The 21,570-nt window shown below is 41.6% G+C and overlaps 2 protein-coding genes across 3 annotated transcripts in view; one reads left to right on the forward strand and one right to left on the reverse strand.

Moving 5' to 3' along the window:
• The window catches only part of LOC109409852 (V-type proton ATPase subunit F), a 421,144-nt gene that overhangs the window by 387,717 nt on the left and 11,857 nt on the right, over positions 1 to 21,570 (forward strand). The gene's annotated exons all lie outside the window — the stretch shown is intronic.
• Positions 16,053 to 20,393, reverse strand: LOC109397072 (odorant receptor 63a-like). Its single transcript, XM_029876298.2, has 5 exons — positions 19,402 to 20,393; positions 18,965 to 19,324; positions 18,803 to 18,902; positions 18,331 to 18,579; positions 16,053 to 18,264 (listed from the first exon to the last, which is right to left on the reverse strand). The coding sequence occupies exons 1-5, from the start codon at positions 19,812 to 19,814 to the stop codon at positions 18,211 to 18,213; spliced, it is 1,176 nt and encodes a 391-aa protein (XP_029732158.2). The 5' UTR covers positions 19,815 to 20,393; the 3' UTR covers positions 16,053 to 18,210.

A 21,570-nucleotide genomic window follows, 5' to 3' on the forward strand; every position in this document is an offset into this window, starting at 1 on the left:
GTGCTGCTTTCACCTTTCGATCACCTAACGTCCGTCAGTCAAGAGACTCACGTTTTTGTCTCTGCATATATTTGCTCGCGGCATGAAACCGATGCGGCATGCGTGTGATTTTGGCAGGTGAATCTGACAGAGTTATGCAGCTAGCGCGAGTAGGAACAAGTCTTATCTCGAAGGATTAACAACTGGGAATACAAATTTGATTGATTCAATATAATAAGGTTACTATAGTGTACCTACATTGTACACCTCGCTACGCCTATGTTGCTATGATGGCACGGTATTGACCACGTTGCTTCTTACACTCCTCCTCAACATTGGCCAATCGTATTCCAATTGCTTCTCTAAGTTGCTTTAGTTTGACTGCTCCCAAAAGCTTGGTTAATAGATCTGCTCCCAAGTCTGCTTCCATCTTGTCCGTCGGGCAATATTGGGTGGTAACAACTCCATTCTCCACAAGGTCCTTCACATGGCGGTACTTCATGTCTATATGTTTGGATTTCCGTGTAGTTCTATGCAGCTCTGGTTATCTTCATTAACGCGTACAGGTAGCTTCAACGGTTCGTTTAGGTCATCCATCAGCTTGCGCATCCATTAAAGTTCTTGAAGACATTCAGCTAGTGCGATGTATTCTGCCTCGGTACTTGATAACGATACACCAGTTTGCTTGCTGCATCTCCAGTCGACCAGACCAGCACAAAACTTGAAAATGTAACCGGTATTCGATTTCCGGTCGCCGATTTCACCAGCCCAGTCTGCATACACGCAGCATTCCATCTCGTTTGATGCTCGTCCACCCAAATACAAACAGCGGTTCACTGTGCCTTTAAGATACTGCAGGATTCTTTTGGCTTCGTTCCAGTCAGCAGTCATAGGGTTTGATACTCCAAGAATCGTCGTTGCAATCGCCACATCCGGCCTAGTGTTGACGGCAATATACAGCAAACACCCAATCAAGTTTATAACAATATCATCGACGTAGATCAGGAGATACATTTTGGACTTCTTTGTTTGCTTGACGTATAGGCAAGGATCAGCTGTTGAGCTTCGAAATCCCATCTTTCTGAAAATGCTATCAATCTTATGGTTCCAAACTCTCACTGCTTGTTTCAGTCCATAGAGGCTTTTCGTAGTGTGCACACGTCATTGGGATTGTTGACCTTGAAACCTGGAGGTTGCTTCATGTAGATCTCCTCCTGTAGCTCTCCGTATAGGTACGCTGTTTTGATGTCCACATGGCGCACCAGCATCCGGTCCCTGCTTGCGAGTGTTAAAACTGTTCGAAAAGTTGTTTGCTTCACAACCGGAGCATAATCCGGTCATAATCCGTCCCGAATTTTTGAGAAAATCCTCGGGCCACTAGTCTGGCTTTGTATCTTGCCACTTGACCGGTCTCAACCTGCATCTGCTTGTAGTCCCATTTGCATCCTATTGCCTTACGTCCTGGAGGTAGTTCAGTGATCTCCCAGGTCCCGTTTTCACGGTGAGACGCCATCTCTTCGTGCATCGCATTTCTCCTTCCTTCATCGCATTTTGCGCTTTCTGTGCCGGAGACAGCTTCTTCGAATGTTTTCGGCTCTGCTTGATGCACGGTCAGTCTGATGGTTTCCGCGAACCTCTCCGGACGCACTCCTATGTTCGACCGAGCTAATCGACGGACTGTCGCAATTTCGTTAGTTTGATCTACTACTTGATGCTCATCTTCTGGCACATCTTGATGCACAGCCTCTCCAGTTTCACCATCATCTTCGGCCTCGTAAAATTGCAATGAATCATCAAGTTCACCACGATGAACAACGTCCTCCTGTTCAGCAGCAATCTCATCCGTCAATTGTACAGGAACTTCGTTGATGTTTGCATCCGTCAGAGGTCCCTCCGCGGATATGCAAATATGCCGCCGTATTGACAGCTTCCGCCCAAAACTTCCTTGGTAGTCCAGCGTCCAACAGCATGCAAAGTCCCATCTCATTCAGGCTTCTGTTCTTTCTTTCGGCCATGCCGTTCTGTTGTGGCGCGTAGCCGGCTGTATACTCTGCCTTGATGCCTTCTTCAGCGTAGAATTTGCTCCTCTGTCCGATCGGATGATTTTCGGCTTCTTTCCAAATTGATTTTCAGTAAAACGTACATACTCACGAATTCTGTCTTCAACTTCCGATTTCAAAAAATACACCATCGTGTAGCGGCTGTGATCGTCTATCATGGTTAGGTAGTATCTACATCCGCCTGGAGTTATCGTCATCGGGCCACTAACATCACTATGAACGATGTCCAGAATCTCCTTTGAAGTCTTCACAGCTACCAATGGAAATGCCGGTCGTGGCATCTTTCCCTCAATGCAACATTCACACGTCATCTGTATTCCGCAATTCTTCACTTGTCTCTCGGTCGCCAAGTGCTTCCGTTCGATCTCACATAGAACATCTGGATCTCTGTGGCCGAGTCAGCGATGCCACAAATGCTGGCAATCCTTGTTATGTTGACGATTGTACACCATCAAGGAACGAGAGTCCTGCACTGTGTTCGGCCGTCCACTTACTCGATCTGCTGTTGCGATTTCAGTTCCATTGAAAAACATACTGCATCTGTTGTCATCAAATATGGTTCGAACACCTTTCTTTGCAAGCTTCGTCACAGATATCAAATTTCCTTCCAGCTCAGGGGCGTAGATTACTTCTGTTAACGTGATCTTGACTTCTTCACCGTTTCTGTCGACGCATCGAATCACACAGTCCCCAACACCGCCGGTACGAATCGCTTTTCCATCTGCAGCAGAAATAACCGATTGCACAGTACTGTCCAAACGCAGGAATGATTTGAACATTTGGTACGTTGGTATTTTGCTCCGACAAGTATGCTCGACAATCCTTCTTCCGGTGACCTTGCCTTCCACAGAAGGCATCGTACACAAATTACGTAACGCTATAGGGGGAGGGGGGGAGTCTAGCTTAGCGTTACGAGCCATACAAAATATTTTTGGTTTTCATACAAAAAGCGTTACATGGGGGAGGGGGGAGTCTGAAAACGCTGATTTTAGCGTTACGTAATTTGTGTACCATGCCGAAGTAGCAGGTTACTGATTTCTGCTGCTTACCTCTGGCTCCGATTTTCAAAATCTGTTCGTTCAATTCTCCCTTCTGTTTGGACTGCTTCTCTGCTTCGTCAACGAGCTTCATCACCATTTCTAGCGTGAGTTCATCTTCATCACGAGCTTCCAAGGCCGTCGTCAAGGGGTTGAACGAGTCTGGTAGTCCACGAAGAATGAGGGCAACTGTTCGCTCCCAACGCGAAGTTGCATATTGCCTTGTCCTCCACACTAACCTCGAGTCGCCGCGAGTATGTTACGGCTCCATTCCCAACTAACAATCACCCAATTTACCCTCACACACACTACGTCGTTTGCTTGCCCATTCAACCGACCGAGCGACAACGTGAACGAACACGCATGCAAGGATCGACCGACCATGCATAAGCTGCATGTCCTTATGTGCCAGCCGCCGACGACAGCCGAACCATCGCACCATCGCCTATGTGCATGGAAGATTCCATCATAGCCACAGCGCAGCGCACCTCCTACCTCCTTCTCCTTGGAAGATTGCGTGCGCGGTGCAGAGAAAACAGTCTTCTTTCAACCACCGCCATGTAAACGCGTATCAACAAGAGAAATATAGCTAGTTAAGTAGTTTTTAGTAGACAACGCCTTTTCCTCCCCAGTGGAAGCCATAGCCTATCTGAAGGCTAAGTGTCCCTCCTTCCCATCGAGCTACCGGTCCTGTGCTGTTCTTCCGACGGAACAGCAACCTTCATACATTCTTGCATCTGGAATCCGGAGTTTTCCAGCCTTGCGTAGTTCTTCATAATCTCCGCAAGATACGCTTTCATGCTTTCTCCAACGCGGTAGTTATGGTTTGTGATCTGCTTCAAGAGAGTCACCTTTAATCCTGGCGAAGCCTTGTTATGATGCTCCTTCAACGCTACCCATTTCGATTTCGCCACCGTTTTGTCCTAAATGATGCAGTACTGACTCTCCTCCGGAGTTAGCTGTATTGTAGCCAGTGCCTTCTCGTCTCCATTCATCCAAAATTCGGTTATCGGATTCGGTGCTGTCCCTGGGTCGGCAAACTTCCATAGTTGCTCCCGTCTCAGCAGCGCTTGAACCGCAAACGACCACGACTAGTAGTTGGTATTGTTGAGCCGCGGGATTCTTCCCCACTCCATTACTTCTTCGCTTCTTGATTCTCACTTCCAATAAATCGCTCCGAATAGAATTGAATTCGTTCTATTCTCTGGGCCCATAACCTGACAGAGTTATGCAGCTAGCGCGAATAGAAACACGTCTTATCTCGAAGGATTAACAACTGGGAATGAACATTTTATTGATTCAACATAAGGTTGCTATGTACACCTCGCTACGCCTATGTTGATATGATGGCACGTTATTGACCACGTTGCTTCTCCCAAGGATCGGTATATTCGCCTTACTCCATTCATATTCACTCCTCTTTGCTGAAGCGAATCGAGAAAGATGCAGCAAACGGATAGTCGTGATCAAACGCGCGAACCCATCACCAGTGGGAAGCGATGCGCAAGTTGGTTGACATGGATATTCGTTGCCATTCGTCGCAGTTTGGATCGCACGCGAATTAATGAATGGCGAATGGTGAAGAATGCTGGTGAGCGATCGAAGCGGCTATTATCATAACTAGAAGAGAATTTTTGCATGTAATGCATACATTTTTAGTGTATTGTTGTTGAAATGCTAGATTAGCAAAGAAAATAATAAAAAAATTTGAAAACATCAAAAAATCGTATGCACAAAATCACTCGTATCACTCACGAATCGCATCGCCGCGCGATCGCTTGCGATGCGAATGTTGACGAATGAGAAATTTGTAAGTGTGGCTTCCCACCGTTCGCCGGAGTTTGCTGTCGTCGCTGACAAGCAAACACACAAACTAAAGCGACAACCGTTCACTGCTGACTGTCTTCGAATGTGGAAGAAGATGAAAAGTGGAAATCAGGAACCCTGCTTCTCACAGAATCATCCAAGGCTGCCTGGATTTGCTGTATGTAAGGGTATCGGTTGTTCGGATTTGCAATTGCTGGCAGGGCGCTGTACGAGTCACTGACGATCAGCAGAAGGTCGTCACAGGGCGTCGTGATGACTAATAAAAGGTCGCAGTTTCGGCCGAAAAGTCGGAGCACTGAATAGGGAGGCTGGTTGCATTTCTGTAGTGCGGCTGTAGATACCGAGACCAACCCGTCCCGCCAACTTGGATCCGTCAGTGTATCGAACTTCATTAATTTTCTATTAAGAACCTCTCTGAAAGCGGTCTATACCTCCGTGGGATTGTACTGCTTCCGGAAACGGCTCTTAATGTTTTGAGCTACCTAAGGTCTCTTGGCCGCCCAGCTTCTGGGTCCGATTCGGTAGAGCCCGGCCACCGGAGGAAGCTGGATGTTGGACATAGCGGTTAGGGCAGAGTTCGCATTCTCTTCGAGGAAGCAAGTCTACCCGTCTTCCTTGGTCTTTTCAAGAAAACTGACGGAACGGTTTCTAAGGGTCAGAGCCGATTTGTAACGGAAAGGTTACACGCCGGTTTCTGCGCAGGCTGAGTTAAGAGAAGTTGAAGGCAGTAGTCCAAAGATTGCGCGGATGGTATTGTTGTAGATCGGCGAAAGTGTTCTCAATAGATTGTCTTGTACTCGGCTGGTAATCTCGATTCCATAGAAGAGGCGACAGCAAATCACAGCATCGGCCACTCAGCGTCGCGTGGCACGGTCGCTACGCGTCCGTTTGGAGGATATACTGCGGATCAAGTTCACACGGTTTGCACAATTCTCCTTAATCGCGAGGAAGTAGCTACGAAAAGAAAGCGCTAGATCAAGTGTCACTCCCAGGACCTTAAGGGTCTTCTTCAAGGCGACCGTCTGTCTGTTGGCCGTGATCGGTGTTTTTTGGCGAGCGGTGAGTCGAGTTGCAGATGTGTAATCTTGAGGGTTCGAAGCCCGTGTTGCCAGTCCATTTGGTGACAGGTGACAGCATTCACTGTCGCTTGCATCTTCCGGCGTATTGCCCGAGGATGTTTTCTGGTGACTAGGAGCAGGATATCGTCTGCATATACTAAAATAAACACTCCTATCGGCAACACTAGAAAGACGCCCGCTCATGGCTACGAAAAAAAGTGTAACCGAAATCACAGAGCCTTGTGGCAGTCCGGTCTCCTCCTTCTTGACGATCGGTGGTTTCCGACAAGGACCTCGAAGGTTCTGTTTGTCAGAAAGTTCTGAATGAAATGCAACAGTTTCCCGGGTACTCCCCATTCTACAAGTTGCTTGAGAATGCTGGGGGCCCAGGCTCGGTTGTAAGCCTTGGCAAGATCGAGGGATACAATTTCTACTAGGCTGCGCCTCAAGTACTCCGGTAGCGTGCCGGCGTTCCATTCTTGATTTATTAACTCGAATAGCTTTCTTTCTCTGCATTATGTGAGAAGCTTTAGCAATGAGCATGGAGAAGGGTTGATTGAAGAGTTGACGTTGGTCCTTGGTCCTGCTGACTTGCAGGGTTGTTACAAGAAGCATGGAAAAAAATCCGCGCCGATTCCGCGCGAGCAAAATTTGAATCCGCGCCAAATCCACGCAATTGTGAAAATGAATTCGCGCCAAATCCGCGTAAGCTTTATTTTTATATAATGCGTATATATTGAAAATTAAATTTTAACACTTTACAATAGTGCATGAAGTAAGGGTGCTTGAAATTGAAAGATTGAAGAAATGGCTAGCAAAGAAAACATTGGAGAATTAAAAATAAAACTACTAAAATTTATTCATGGAGATATCCCTAAAAACTCGTAAAATACCTGAATGAAACGGGAAGAATTTCTAAAGTTTTTCAATACAATGCTTGATACAAACCTTTTCGAACAATTCTTGAGATAATGAGCATGAATTCTAGTAGGATATTGTGGGGGTAGTTCTTAGAACTTAACTTTGCGATTTTTTTAAGTAACATTACTCAGACATCTGAAGAATCTCAGTGAGAAGTTCTGGAAAAAAAACTTTAGATTCTAAGTAGAATATTTTAAGGCCCATCCATGAACTATATAGACTCTAAGGAGCAGGGAGTGGCCTGATCAAAGTCTACACTTTATACTAATGTCGATCATTTTGTCTATAACGGTGGATGGGGCGAGGATGGCTCTGAAATGCCCAAAAATTAGTTTACGTAGTTTATGGACAGCGCATCTAGAAAATACTGAAGAAATGCCAAGAGGAAGAGACGCCTGTGAAAAACAGAAAATACCTTCCTCCGCAGTGATACTACTAAAAAATCCCTACAGCAACTCTGTGAAGGTTCCTGAAAGACAATGTTGCATTTTTTTAAAGATTTACTAAGGACTGTTCATTTTATAAAGAGGACACCTTATTTGAGTGATATCTTTTTTATTTTTCAATAAAATCATTACCAGTTTTTCACATAAACTCCCATAGCTATTCTACAGTGTAGGAAAAATATAACATTATACAAATTGTCCTTAGTGATGGAACTGGAGTGGTTTTCGTTAAAACTCAATAAAAACCAATTTCTCAAAATTCTACATAACTTTCCACATACATAACTTTTAAATTTTTATGAACTTTTCAATGTGTTGGGATCTAATACTATTCTACTAAAGGTAGAACGTAATAGTTGGTCAATAATAATGCACCAAGCATTATACAGCTTGATATAGTAAGTTGCCTTGTTATCAATGAAATTGATAAAACATACTTATTTAATTCCAGTGATTCAATAACACTACGGATTCAGTTCAAAGTTTGTCCAGTATAGAAGAGAATCGCATTCTTAATTATACTGAAGAAAAATATGCTTTAAAGTACATTCTTCATCATAAATTTAATCCTTAATTATGGCCATAGTGAAAAATTTCATATTTTTTTGCCCCATAAATGCAAGTTTTCGATTCTAGAGAAGCTTATTATTATTTATTTTCTGCAAGGCTTGATCCTATGTGATTATATACCTTATTTGAAAATAACTACATGTAAAGTTTTATTTTCGACATCATTGTTATGTTGTATTTGCAATGGGTTACATCGTTATTTAGAAGAACCTTCAAAGAACGAAGCTGTTTTTCCTCCGGTAACTGCCATGAAGCACAGTAACCAAGCCAACAATGCTATCAAGAAGCGGTTTTCTGCATTTGAAATTGCATTATTAGTACTTTCGGCTAGATCCATTGAAAACATTCAAAATTTAATATTCTCATATTTTTTGTTTAACAAATAAATTTTGTTCTGAAAATCGAGACCAACTTGTAACTTAAATATCTCAACAACTAATATTCCGATTAGGTCTATATTGTGCCAGAATATGTATCACTCATACTGCTGCAGTATGGCAAACACTTTTATGAAATTAAAAACGATACACCGATGTTTTACAGTAATTTTGTGTTTATCTTTAGTTTTTTGGGATCGAAAAATTGACCTCTCATAACACTTTGCCACATTTCTATGAAGTCCAACAATTTTAACCCAATTTAATTATAGTTATTATCTGCTAATATAATGTACTGAACAACCAACCAAGGCTGCTCAAATTTGAACTACGTGTTTTCTTTTTATAGCCTTGCAAAGTTGTCCTCTTTATAAAATGAACAGTCCTTAGCTGGTTCAATTATTTTTTTAGATTTTTTTCAATAACATTTTAAGAATGTTTCCAGTTTTTTGTCCATGAATTCCTTTAAAGATTCGCCAGGGGTTTTCTTAATTTTTTTCGCTATAATTCTCACACGGATTTACATGTAATTTCCTTCATGGTGCCTCGACAGATTTTCCTAAAATGATCTAAGGATTTCTACAAGAAATGCCTCTAGAACTATGTGTTGGATCACTGTGAAAATTCCATTGTTAAATCTATTCTTACGGGAACTCTTTTAGTGGCTTCTGATGGATGGATTACTCCAGCCATGGATTCCTCAGAAATATTTGTAAAAAAAAATCTAAGAAACAAATTTGAATGTTTTTATTTTTTATGTTTAAGAAACTTGTATTCAAAGGATCAATCGTACCATATCCATACTGCGTAACTACAGAGCATTTGTCCCCTCTGCTCCAATGCCGAGCGCGCTTGTTATGCACTACAGCAAGCATGCACAACTTGGGAGATACTACACAGATAAAAATAATGAGATTTACACGTCATGTAAACTTCAATTTAGTCATGTAAACTTAGTGTTGTGATGGTTTACATGATATATCATGTAAATTTGTGTTATATGTCATGTATACTCTCAGAGTCATGCTGAACTACATGACATATAATGGATGTTTACATGATATTTCATGAACTTTACATGATATGTCATGTAAGCGTCTGTGATATCCCACGCTCCAATTATGTGCATCATATGTCACAGAATTTTACACTCTTTTTTCGATCTGTGTAGGGGATAGACAAAATGATCGGGACAGGCAAAATTTTCACTTTTCAAAAAAATGGTCAAATAGCTGTAACTTTTTGAAAAGTGCATCGAAAAATCTGAAATTTTTACTGTAAGTTGATCAATCAGTTCTGTATCGATGGTCCAATTTTGGGAAAGATCGGACTATTCTGTACGAAGGTATTAAGATTCTAGAAAAAGGTGTATGTATCCGATGGTCAACTTTGAGCTGTTATATCTCCGGATTCAATGAACCGAATGCAATGATATTTTGACCATTCATGACTTAGGGAATCGCGTCACTTGGGCGGTGGCTTCTATATTCGTCTGTTTTCCACTATAACTCAGTCAAATTTGAACCAATTGACACATCTTTTGGAATGTGGTGAGATAGGTATAGTATCTACCCGTGTACAACATTTCAAGTCAATTGGTTCAAAATTGACTAAGTTATAGTGGAAAACAGACGAATATAGATAGAAGCTACCGCCCAAGTGGCGCGATACCCTACATAATGAGCTCTGAAAAACGTTTGACTTAACTTGAAATTATTACATACAAGAGACAAAGTTATAGCAATTTCATTTATTTTTTGTTTTTTCAGAAAATTGGTCTATTTTTAATATGCATCCCATTACTTTTTCAATTTATTACCGGTTATGTTGTTACTTTCCATCAAAACATATTTGTATACAAGTCAATTAGAGGGAATTCAATTGAATTATAATTAGCATCTTGAATTTTGTAACGATGTTGAAGTTTTTGAAAATTTGGTGTTTTATTAGACAAATATTCTAATCGTTATAATTTTCTTCCGTGTGAACAATTTTAGGTTATGTCAAAAGTTTTTCAAAGCTTATCACATAAGTCATAAACGCTCAAAATTTCATTGCATTTGATTCATTGAATCCGGAGATATAACAGCTCAAAATTAGCTATCAGATAAGTTTGACTTTTTCTAGAATCTTTTTAACTCCATGTAGAATAGCTCGTTCTTTCCCAAAATTGGACCATTGATAAAATTTTTAGATTTTTTGATGCACTTTTTAAAAAGTTACAGCTATTTGACCATTTTTTGAAAAGTGATAATTTTGCCTGTCCCGATCATTTTGTCTATCCCCTGTAAATGCGTTGTAGTTACGCGCATGATCGATCATCTTGGAGAAATTGTTGCAGAATTTATCCAGAGATATCTTTTGTGGAGTTTCATCCAATTTTATAAGAGATTCCAGTAATTCAGAAATGCTTCACATGACAATTCAATTCAAATTCTTATAGTTTTGTCAGACAAACTCTTTCGAGAATTTTCTTTAGTAATTTCTTTCGATATTACTACAGGATTTTTTTTATAGAGAATTTTCAAACATTATGAAACAATTCATTTAAGATTATTTAAGGTGAAAGCATTAATCCAAAAAAGAAAAAAGATGAAAGATCATTCACAAAGAGTATCAGAAGAAATCCATAGATAAATCCTTGGGATGCACTTTGAAGAAGACCCTTGATGATTTCCTGGATTTCGTTATAAAAATTTCTCACAAGTATTCGGAGTATAGAGCTCAAAGTTTAGTTCATTCAAATCTAATACATAGATATTATGTTATGTTAAATGATCATTTATAAAGGTGAGAGAGTGCTAGCTATGCAAAAAAATGCATGACGGAATAGCAAAACCAATTCCGCGCCAAATCCGCGCGAGGGCCGAATTCTAGTGGCAAATCCGCGAAAATCGCGAAATCCGCGAAATTCGCAAAATCCGCGCTGTTGTAACAACCCTGGACTTGCCCTTGACCCTGCTAAGGGCTTAGTTGAGTTCCGCCAAGGAGAAGGGTTGATTGAAGAGTTGACCTTGGTCGGGGGTAGTCGGGAAGTCGACTATACTAAACTGTTGGTTGGGATGGCGCTTTTTTATCCCTTATCTGTAGAGCCTTTGAAACCACTGCTTCCATTGTGTAGGAATATTGTGGCATGACCCATTTTTGCTCTAGTGCTTATCAAATATCCTGTCACAATTGAGATGTGATGGACATTGGTTGATGTAGCACCCCGGATAAAAACTAACCATAGGGTATTTGGTGAAAACCATTCCTATACCATACAGTGTACCAGCTACAATATAGTGTATTGTAATGGAATGGTTCGCTAAAAGCTGTACACATTGGTAGCTACTATACATTTACATCCGATCTTTATGTAACAATATATTATACTGTTTTTCTTACGTTTGAACCATTCACTATTCCGAAACAATCTTTTTCCGTGCATTTTTAATTATTTATTCAGTTTAAGATTTTTTCCGTGCTTTGTTTTGTTGATGTTCGTGACATTTTTGTTGCAAAGGAAATGAAAGAGAAAAAAGTGAATAAGTTGAAACATCTATTTAAAGTCAATAAAATGTTTAAATAGTGGTAAACCAAGTGTCCTAAGGACTGCGCATATCCAAGAGATATGGCGGGCTAGGTATGTAGAGTGCGATGAGAGGAATACGAATGTAGGTCAACCCGGAAAGACGCAGGCCAGATTACCGTAAATCTGTGGATGAGTTCAACACTATTCTTTCTCTTCTTCTCTCATGTGAACTAGCCTTGTACCACAACCGAATAAAATGCGATTTATTTTTGACGTAGAGCCATTTTTAACATAAGGACTGGACTGGACACTGAAACGACTTCTGATATAAGTACGTCTTCGCATTTTAACCTAACTTATAGTTGAATCGAACTTGACAGTTTTTTCATGAGTTGTTATGTACATATTTCATAGTTCAGTCAAACTGGAGCCTCAATATTGCAATAACGGTTAAGCACGCTGTAATGATACTTATGTACCTCGTCACCCACTTCATGCAACTACATTAGTGGTCTATAACACTTAGCGCGCTAGGCATAGTTCCATCATGCCGCTCAAAGTGTTGCCACAAATAATGCTTAGTTTGCAAAACCCAGTTATCTGGCTGGTGGGACATGGGAGCCTAAGCTTCAACTGTTAATGCAATCATAGGCTACTCACACTTAGACGAGTTTAGGTTAGTTTGGCTAGAACTGCCATTAACGAAGGAACATGACGAGATAATATTACATTATATGGTTTATCTAATGTAACATAACAAAAGAGAACCATTCCAAAACCACGATTAAATTTATAACCAGTAGTGAAATTCAATTAAAAACAATATATTTACGGTACGTTTTATTGTTTGAAACCATACGTGTACCATACAATGTACGGTATATTAAAGCCCACGTATCAGTATTTCTAACAATTCATTTACAATAAAATGTATGGTTTTGTAAAAAAATATATATGGAGAAAAATATTTTTTTATATTGTTACGATACTTAACAACCCGTATAGTATATTGTAAAAATCTTATTTACAATTCACTGTATGGTGTTTACATTACATCTTATTGTTTTTGTATTGTTTATTTTTACAGTGGTGTTTATTGTAACAATATAGTTCTAAATAGTACTGTTACAATACAACATTCGGTTTTTCTACTGTATTTTTTATTCGGGACTTGATCCCAATTAGGCTCAACTCGTTTTATGAAGTCGATTTTCCTGTTCGGATTAAATTGCCAAATTTCCAAGGGCTCTAATAACCCTTTCCCTAATATTGACGACCTTAAATTATGTAATACTCCACATTTGCATAGAATGTGTTCAGCAGTTTCGTTTTCCGTTTGACAAAAATCACATTCAGAAGATTTTACCAATCTTATTTAAGTGATATTTGCTTGGGCACTGCCCAGTCATCAGACCGGTTATTACCCTGAGATCTTTTTTGTTCAGATTTAATATGGCCTTGGCTTTTGCTGCACTGGGTCTTATAAATCTTTTAGCTTTTCTACAGGTATCCGTAGCATTCCAATTAGATAATACCATAGACATTTCCCAGGTTTTAAGTTTCATTCTAAGAGTACAATCGGAACTCCACAAAATGGTTCAGGGCCAACAAAACACGATGCTGCACCCTGTCTTCCTGTCTTGCTAAGTTGTCGGCTTTTTCATTTCATTGAATTCCACAATGACCTGGAACCCAATATAATATAACTTCGTTCCTAATGGCCAATTGCTTCAGAGAAAGAATGCATTCCCACACCAGCTTAGATTGGCACGTGAATGCCTTTAGCGCATTCAGAGCAGCTTCACTATCTGAGAAGATACAGATTTTGGCAAACCTGTAGTTTCTCTTGACTCACGTATTCCAAAATTGCATGAATTTCTGCTTGAAACACAGTGGTACTGTATCCCATTGGTATAGCTTTATTGATGCCAGGGCCTACAATTCCAGCCCCTGTATTTTCACCCATTTTGGAACCGTCAGTATAAAATACAATAGAACCTGGACGTAAACTTGGCCCACCAGAATCCCAAACATAGCGGCTTGGTTTCACCACTTTAAAGGGAACATCATAGTTGGTCTTCGTAATCATCCAATCTTCTACTGTTTTTATACTTGAGTTCAGATCGAAGTCTAATGATCTTCAGATGACCCACAAGATCCCCGTCCATTATTTTGTTGAAACGAATGAATCGCAGGGCACTTTTTGCCGCTTGCATTTGCACAAATTGATGCAGCGGTAGTATATTGAGAAGGGCATCTAAAGCAGCTGATGGTGTACTTTTCATTGCCCCTGTTATTGATATGCAAGCAAGCCTTTGAAACTTGCTTAATTTCCTTTGAGTGGTTACCTCATTTGTTTTGGGCCACCAGACAAATGAAGCATATGTTATTTTCGGCCGGACTATTGCTGAATAAACCCAGTATACCATATTGGGATGGCGCTAATACAAATACCCTCCATGTCGATATCAGATATCCCATAAAGATAAAAGTATTCCGCGAGGGAACCGGCGACCTTCTGTGGGTCCCGGGTGGTTATTCCGTCAATCTTAAGAGAGAAACCTTTAACTCGGCGTTTGTCCTGAATGCTGTTGATTTTTCTCCAAAGCTCCGACAATGACTGGTCTTCGTTGATTGTGTCGGGGAAAGCGGTCCAACCTTCTTCTTTGGCTTCCCTGATGATTTGTCGGCATTCGTTGCGTGTGGTTTGGTAGCGTTTCTCGGATAGTTCAAAATTTGGGTGTTCGGCTGGTTCGTCAGGTTATCCTGAAGTTTTCTGACAGTGGCAGTTAGTTCGGCCACCTGCCGCACTAGTTCCGCCGTGGGACTGTGATTGTTTGCACTTTCTAGTCGCGCGTTGATGCTGCGTTTTTCTAGAGCATGTTCGAGTTCGGCGATGCGTTCGTCTTTCCTTTTGAAGTCTTAACAGGTCCATCGACTTCAATTCGTCTGTTTCGGAGTCCTTGCTAGCGCTGACAATGTCAGCAAAAGAGTCATCTGTTTGAGGATTTTTTTTCTTGACCATAGCCGCTTCTCGGCGCTCGTAGTCCCGGCGAGCTGCTGGGTACGCCGAGGTCGACCCGGAGATGTTGGATTTGGATAGCAACGTCTTTCTTGTAAGCTGGACATTCACGGCTGACACCGCATGTTTCGTATCAAGCTTTTGGTTTTTCTCGCGATTCTTATTCCACTCTTCGCAGTTCTGACGGTTCGTCGCAATTTATTCTTCCTCTGGATACCTCGAGTGCAGTTGCTCCTTCCGCAATGCTGGTGGTGAGTTTCTCGTCGTCAGTCTTGCTGCACTTGCCGCAGGCCCGTTGAGTGACCGAGCACCGCTTACCGGTGTGATCAAAGGTCCAACAGCGGGAACACAACATCGGAGAGGGATAATAGTTCCTGGTTCGGCATTTGGTCCACACAAAATCAATATGTTCTGGGATAACCGTGTCGATGATTGTCAATAGGATGTCCGGAGAGTTGACAGGTTCGCCCTTCTCGTTACGGCATAAGACGCGTCGCACCACTTTGACATTCTGGCCCGCCAGGTTCTCGACCAAGTATTGGTCACTAAGACACACGGTGTCGGGATTAGTGACACCGCACTGGATTTGATTAAAGGACGGGTGTACCTCGATTGTGATACCGGTACCATCACTGAGTTACTTCATCTGTAACAGTTGCTTCACATGTTCCTGATTACGTACCTTCAGTACGTACGTCAGGCCACGGTTCTCCTTAAATGCACCGGCGATAGGGCGGCTGGAATTTGGCCGGAGGTCCTAGATATCTTAGAGCCCTAGTATACCTTCGGATTCCATGAAAGAGGGTACTAAAGCTCCTGCGCACTCTCCGTTTTTTCGACGTTATCTCTGATGCTGATTTTCCGTTGGAATGTTTTTTTACGGCTGGCTCGCAGGGCCGGACATCAACCCTCCACTGTCCGGAGGACCATAGTGCACAGTTGAGCTTCAAGTGCTTCCATGGCACTCGGACGTAGATCAGCCGCCCCTAACATGGGGATCAGACGCTGCTGTGAGCCGCTCCTCCTGAAAAACTGACGCTCCGATTTGCAGAAGCAAATCAGCCCTTACCGTGCCATTCGGGAAGTTGTTACCGTAGAAAATATAAGGCTTCATTTTCGTTTGCATTTTTTTTCGGTGAAAAATCTTCTTTCTTCGAAACAACTTCTGTTTTCAATGGCAACATGCATGCTGGGTCAATAACCTGACATGAATGTAAGTCAGTAAAGAAAAGTCGACTGACTCTGGTGATGGTTTAGTGCAGAATGGTTTTATTTCTCAGGTTTTATTCAACATGTGGGATATAAATCTGGTGTATGTTCAACAGTGCTCAACACAAACTAACATTATTGGTTTTTTAATTCAGTAATCCGGACTACTACTTGCTACTAGGGTGCAGGCATCGGTTTTGGCCAGTCTAATGGAAATAATTTTTATAAAAATAACCAATAATGCAATGAAAACAACCAATGTGTTAAATGAAAGGTTTCGATCTATACTTTATTAGAAAAATGCAGAAATCTAGCTAATAGGGTGGGGCGGGGCAAGATGGGTCGCCTAAGGATGGATCATCATAACTTTGTAAATACAAATCGGATTGGTTTGCATTCGTTCGCTACTCTTTAATACACTAGTTAGCTATGCTAAAAGTCGATAAAAAGTTCATTAAATACAAAATATGATGTTAAACAAACCGTTTTAAAAAGTGATCGATTTTGCGCCGTGAAAAACGTGCGGGGCAAGATGGGTCACCTTTTAAGTAATTCACATTTTCTCAACGAAAAACGTCAAAATATAAGATTTGTTCCGCATTCATATATGCTCAATATCCATACTGAGTAAACAAGAGCTACTAGTAAACATTTTATAAATTTATTTGGAATATAAAAAACTTTACGATTTGAGTGTTTCTGAGGCGACTTGAAAATCGATGTTTTCACTAAAAAATTATCATAATTTTATGTTATAATTTTGAGCGTTCATTCCGCTTGATTGAAGTCATTTATGAGATAGTCTTGTAATAAAAAATAAATAACTTTTGAATGCTCCAAAAATACGTTCAAAATTATAGTTGACCCATCTTGCCCCGCGGCCGTTTATATGGAGATTATATGGAATGTATCGCATAAGAAAAATGGCTAAAAACCATTTTATTTTTTATTTCCAATGAGAGTGAATAATGTTTCAATCAATGCCCCAAACTTTTGTATATTCATGCTGGTCATCTAACAAAATTATTATCATAATCAAAACATGAGTAATGCGCCCGAAAATGGCACTGACCCATCTTGCCCCGCGACCCATCTTGCCCCGCCCCACCCTACTTGATTTTCGTATTAAAAGTGGCACTGGCCAAAATAGAAGCATAGCCGCAGTTTTGGCCATATTCTCAGCTTTGGTTTCTATTTTGGCCAATCACGTGTATTTCTTATGGGAGTGGCCAAATTAGAAGCACCCTGGCCAAAATAGATAAACAAGAGCTGTTTTTTTAAGAAAAAATATTTTTTTCTTCCAGTTTTTAATCAAAATGTATGGTTTTCGCAGCTGTAATCATCATATTATATTAGAATCTACTAGTAAAAAATAAATTTAAGCCGATTTAGATCGTAACAGGCTGAATACCGCACTATGGCCAAAACTCCGGGCTGGCCAAAACTGAAGCTTCTACCCTACTACAAATGATCTTTGATATCGAGTTCCTTCGTCTTGACCGTGTATGATAGATATAAACCATGAAGAACGTCACGCTTATAAAAAAGGGGGGGGGGGGTGAGTTCTCGAAAGTGTGAGAAGCAATGTATTTAGTATAGGAAAACCACAGACAAACAGACGTATCACTTGGAACAAAATGCGATAAAAATCATCGTCACGCAAACATAATCGCCCAATGGTAATTACGATGTGGTACGCAAACCTACTGAGTAGATGGCGGTAGTAAGCAAACGTCAAACAGGAGCAAAAACGATGCGAGCGCCATGAGCGAGCGATTTGCGAACTACGGAATATTTGAATTATCCGTTAAAAAGGGAAACGATGGGAATTGAGTAGAGTGAGACATCTGTTTGTCTGTGGGAAAACCGCATATAAAGCGAGGGGGGCTATAGATAACTGTTACATTAGGCTGGAAATCGATATAATAAATGGGTGCCCCACTAACGTCTTAGTGGACTTCAGAGTTCTCTCCCTGCGAATTCGACTAGCATTGTTTTACACTTCACTTATAGCCGTAACCATATCATCATTTAAACTCACTTATGGCACAAGTGTCCCAAATAGAGTGTAACATGCATCTGAAGTCGGCATTCTGATGCCTGAATTCGCCACTCGTTTTGTTGAATAAGCTAAGTTGGATATTGAATGAACAAGTGAACTAATCATGTCTAAGTTGTTGCTTGTGAGCCTCAATTCATCATGTTGTGGAGAAATGCATTGCAGCTGTAAGCAGTTTTCATAATCTGGGAAGAAAAGATGTTCTTAGAAGCCATCTTCTTGAAACTAGAAAAAAATGTTGGTTCACTCACCTGTGTAAACGTAACGTACGACAAGAATCCAAATCCACCGATCGAAAACCCTACATTGCGCTGAGCGTTCGCCAGTGTGAATTGGATCGCCTTTAGGTCCTTCTTGGACCACAGTTCATACCATCGGTTGGTGTATACCGCCTGCGATAGCTCGTTGGACTTGGTAACGACCAGCTCCCCACAGTAGCAAAAGATCCACATTTTGGCCACGTTCGTTGCCAGCATACCGTAGGAGCTGTTTTTCAATTTCTTTCCAAGGGGAAGATTGAATAAATTACGGATGCGTAAGAAACGAGATCAATGTGATCAACTAGACATTATTGTAAAACAAATCTATTAAAAAAAACCTGCCGGGATTTGAACCTACGACACCCCCTACACTACACTGGCGCTCTTACCATCTAATCCATAAAATAAGGTTTGCTTTTGCGAATGAAAGTCGAAATTAACCAAAACCCTGTAGAAAACTTACCAGCTGAATATGAAAAAGAGAGACACAAATGTGTGCTATGGAGCACAGGGCTTGGCTCAAGTAGATCTCTTTGTAGAAATCAGAACAATCTCTGGTAAATCTGAAAAAAAATAAGAAATTGAAGTTCAACAGGGTTTTTACAAAGTCACCTTCATTGAATACTCCAAAACATGTGTATGAATCTCGATGATTTTTCTCATCAACCGCCTCTGCTCCTCGACATCTTCGGTTTCACCGATCTTGGCCGTGTAACTTTGTAGAATTTCCAGCTTGCAAGTCGAATAGCACACGCACAAATAGAACGGGCCGTCCGTTCCGATGAAAGCCAACGCACACCAGCTCATCTGAACGACGATGATCAAGTAGTTGATCACGTACCAAGGTTGCTGTTTGTGGTCGAAGAATGGAATCGAATAGCCCACCGGTAGCATGTGCTCGTCCAGTTTGCCGGCCAGTGCCGGATAGGACAGCAACATCAGTGCCGTGAAAGGGTACGAAATTATCGTGATGTACATGAGTTTTCTGAAAATGGAGATTGTTTCAGGCTTCTCTGAGGTATATGACTAACGGGTTCGAGGTTGACCACAGGAAGATCTTACCTTGCCAGAGTGTGATACTTAAGGAATACGGACCACTCCAAATCGCCATCTTCGTAGCTACGATCTTCCAGAATAATGTTTATCAGCTTTGCCCCCAACTTGCGCTTGAGAGCCATTCCTCCGATCTTGATCATAACTTCTATGGCGGAAAATAACGCCGCCAGACTTAGAATAGTAGAATCAACGTCGCCTAGATAGCGTATTAAATGTAGAACGCACGCGATTACGGTGTAGAACCCGCTCAAGTAGGGTCCCAGGAAACGAAACTGGTTCACTGGCCCTACCATAAAGTCCTCGTCGAAGAAGTTCACACCGCATATCAACATGAAAACTCTGAAGACGGCAAAGGTACCTTGATAGTTCGGAGTGGTTGCTTGGAGAAAGCTGGATAGCCACGATAGAGGACCACCCATGGTTGCTAATTGAGTGCGTACGTGGAAACATGTTCCGTTATATATGCAAAAGCCATAGATTAATCCACGCTAGTGGCGGCACAGTCGTTCTTGTTGCAATTTTAACATTCCGAAAATGAAAATTTGAGCATTAACAGGTTAACAGGTTAGGTTTTAATTTCTAATGAATTTTCCATCTCCTGATGCATTTTCTCCAGGTTTTCCTTCAAGAATTCCTCCAGGGATTCACCCGGGAATTCCTTCCGCGTTTCTTTCAGGAACAACTCCAGGGATTATTTTATAAATTCCTCCAAGGATTTCCCCCAGGAACACTTTTTTAGGAATTCCTCTTGGAATTCTTTCAGAAACTCCTCCAGGAATAAATCCAGTACTTCCTCCAGGAACTGTTTAGGGATTCTCTTAGGAATGGCTTCCGGGATTCCTCCTGGGGTTTCTTCAGGAACTCCTGCAGGGATTCCCCAGATTCTTCGGAAACTGCTACAGGGATTCCCCAAAGAGTTCCTCCACGAACTCTTCTTAGAATTGAGGGGGTTAGAAGCAAAGGGGTGTAAGTGACAAAAAAAAAACACTTTCAAGTAAATGAGGTTAAAAGTTTTTGACCAATTTTTCATCCCGTACAAAATGTATGGAGTTTCAAAATCAACCCAATTTTCTCTGATTTATTGTTATTTTTCCAAACGTCGTAGAAACAATCTTAAAAAGTTCCTGAAAGCTTGAAATCGAAGAGTTTTATGATATGCTTAGCTCAAAATCGACAAAATGTTCACTTACACCCCTTTGGTTCTGGACCCCTCAATTCCTTCAGGATTTCTCCAAGGACTCCATCTGCAGTTTCTTCGGGAATTCTTTGTCGAGTAAATGCAACGCAGCATGCCATCGACAATCGAAGCAGTCCATGCTTTTGAAATTTTCAATTTGAATTTTTAGTTTGTATTCTGAAACCTAGCAATAAAGACGTTATCTGTAAATTGTTAAGTTGATTTCTTTTCAAGTCCAGTCCGATTCGCTCCCCAATTCCGCCAATAGGTTATGGGCCATTGCGACCGGAATCGGAACTGGTGAAGGTATTCGTCCATCAAGATGGGAGACAGGCTGGTGTCGTTTCCGAAGCTGAATGGCTCCAACTACGACAATTGGAGCTTCCGGATGAAGCTGTTGCTGACCAAGGAGGGCAATTGGACGGCGGTAGCAGATGCAAAACCGGAACCGGTCACGGACGCGTGGAGGACCAAGGACGAGCAAGCGCTGGCGTCAATCGGATTGGCCGTGGAGGACAACCAACTCATCCACATAAGGAAGGCCAAATCGGCGGCGGAGGCGTGGAATGCTCTGGAAAATTTCCACGTGAAGAAGACGTTGACGACGAAAGTTTCGGTGATGCGGAAAATCTGCAGCCTACGCCTGGAGAAGCACGGGGACATGGAAGCGCACGTGTCGAAGCTGGCGGAATTGTTCGAGAAACTGAACAATTTGCAGCCGGAGAAAATCCTGGATGACCAGTGGCTGGTCGCCATTTTGTTCAGCAGTCTGCCGGAGGAGTACGAGACGTTGGTCACTGCTCTCGAAGCTCGACCGGAGGAAGATTTGACCCTGGACATGGTGAAAGGTAAGCTCATTGACGAGTGGACAAAAAAGAAGCAGCGCAACGGTGACGGGGACGATTCCGAAACCGTTCTTTATGCAGATTCGAAGACCGAAAAGGATCGGTGTTTTTTCTGCAAAAAGTTGGGCCACCAGAAGGCAAGTTGCGAAAAAT

The sequence above is a fragment of the Aedes albopictus genome, chromosome 3 (assembly GCF_035046485.1).
Source record: "Aedes albopictus strain Foshan chromosome 3, AalbF5, whole genome shotgun sequence".
Lineage (NCBI taxonomy): Eukaryota > Metazoa > Arthropoda > Insecta > Diptera > Culicidae > Aedes > Aedes albopictus.

Excerpts from the sequence above, each read along its gene's own strand:
- LOC109397072 (XM_029876298.2), bottom strand. The coding sequence starts at position 19,814 with ATGGGTGGTCCTCTATCGTGGCTATCCAGCTTTCTCCAAGCAACCACT. Across the intron at positions 19,325-19,401 it reads AAGTATCACACTCTGGCAAG|AAAACTCATGTACATCACGA; the intron begins GTAAGATCTTCC and ends CTCCATTTTCAG. Across the intron at positions 18,903-18,964 it reads ATTCATACACATGTTTTGGA|ATTTACCAGAGATTGTTCTG; the intron begins GTATTCAATGAA and ends ATTTTTTTTCAG.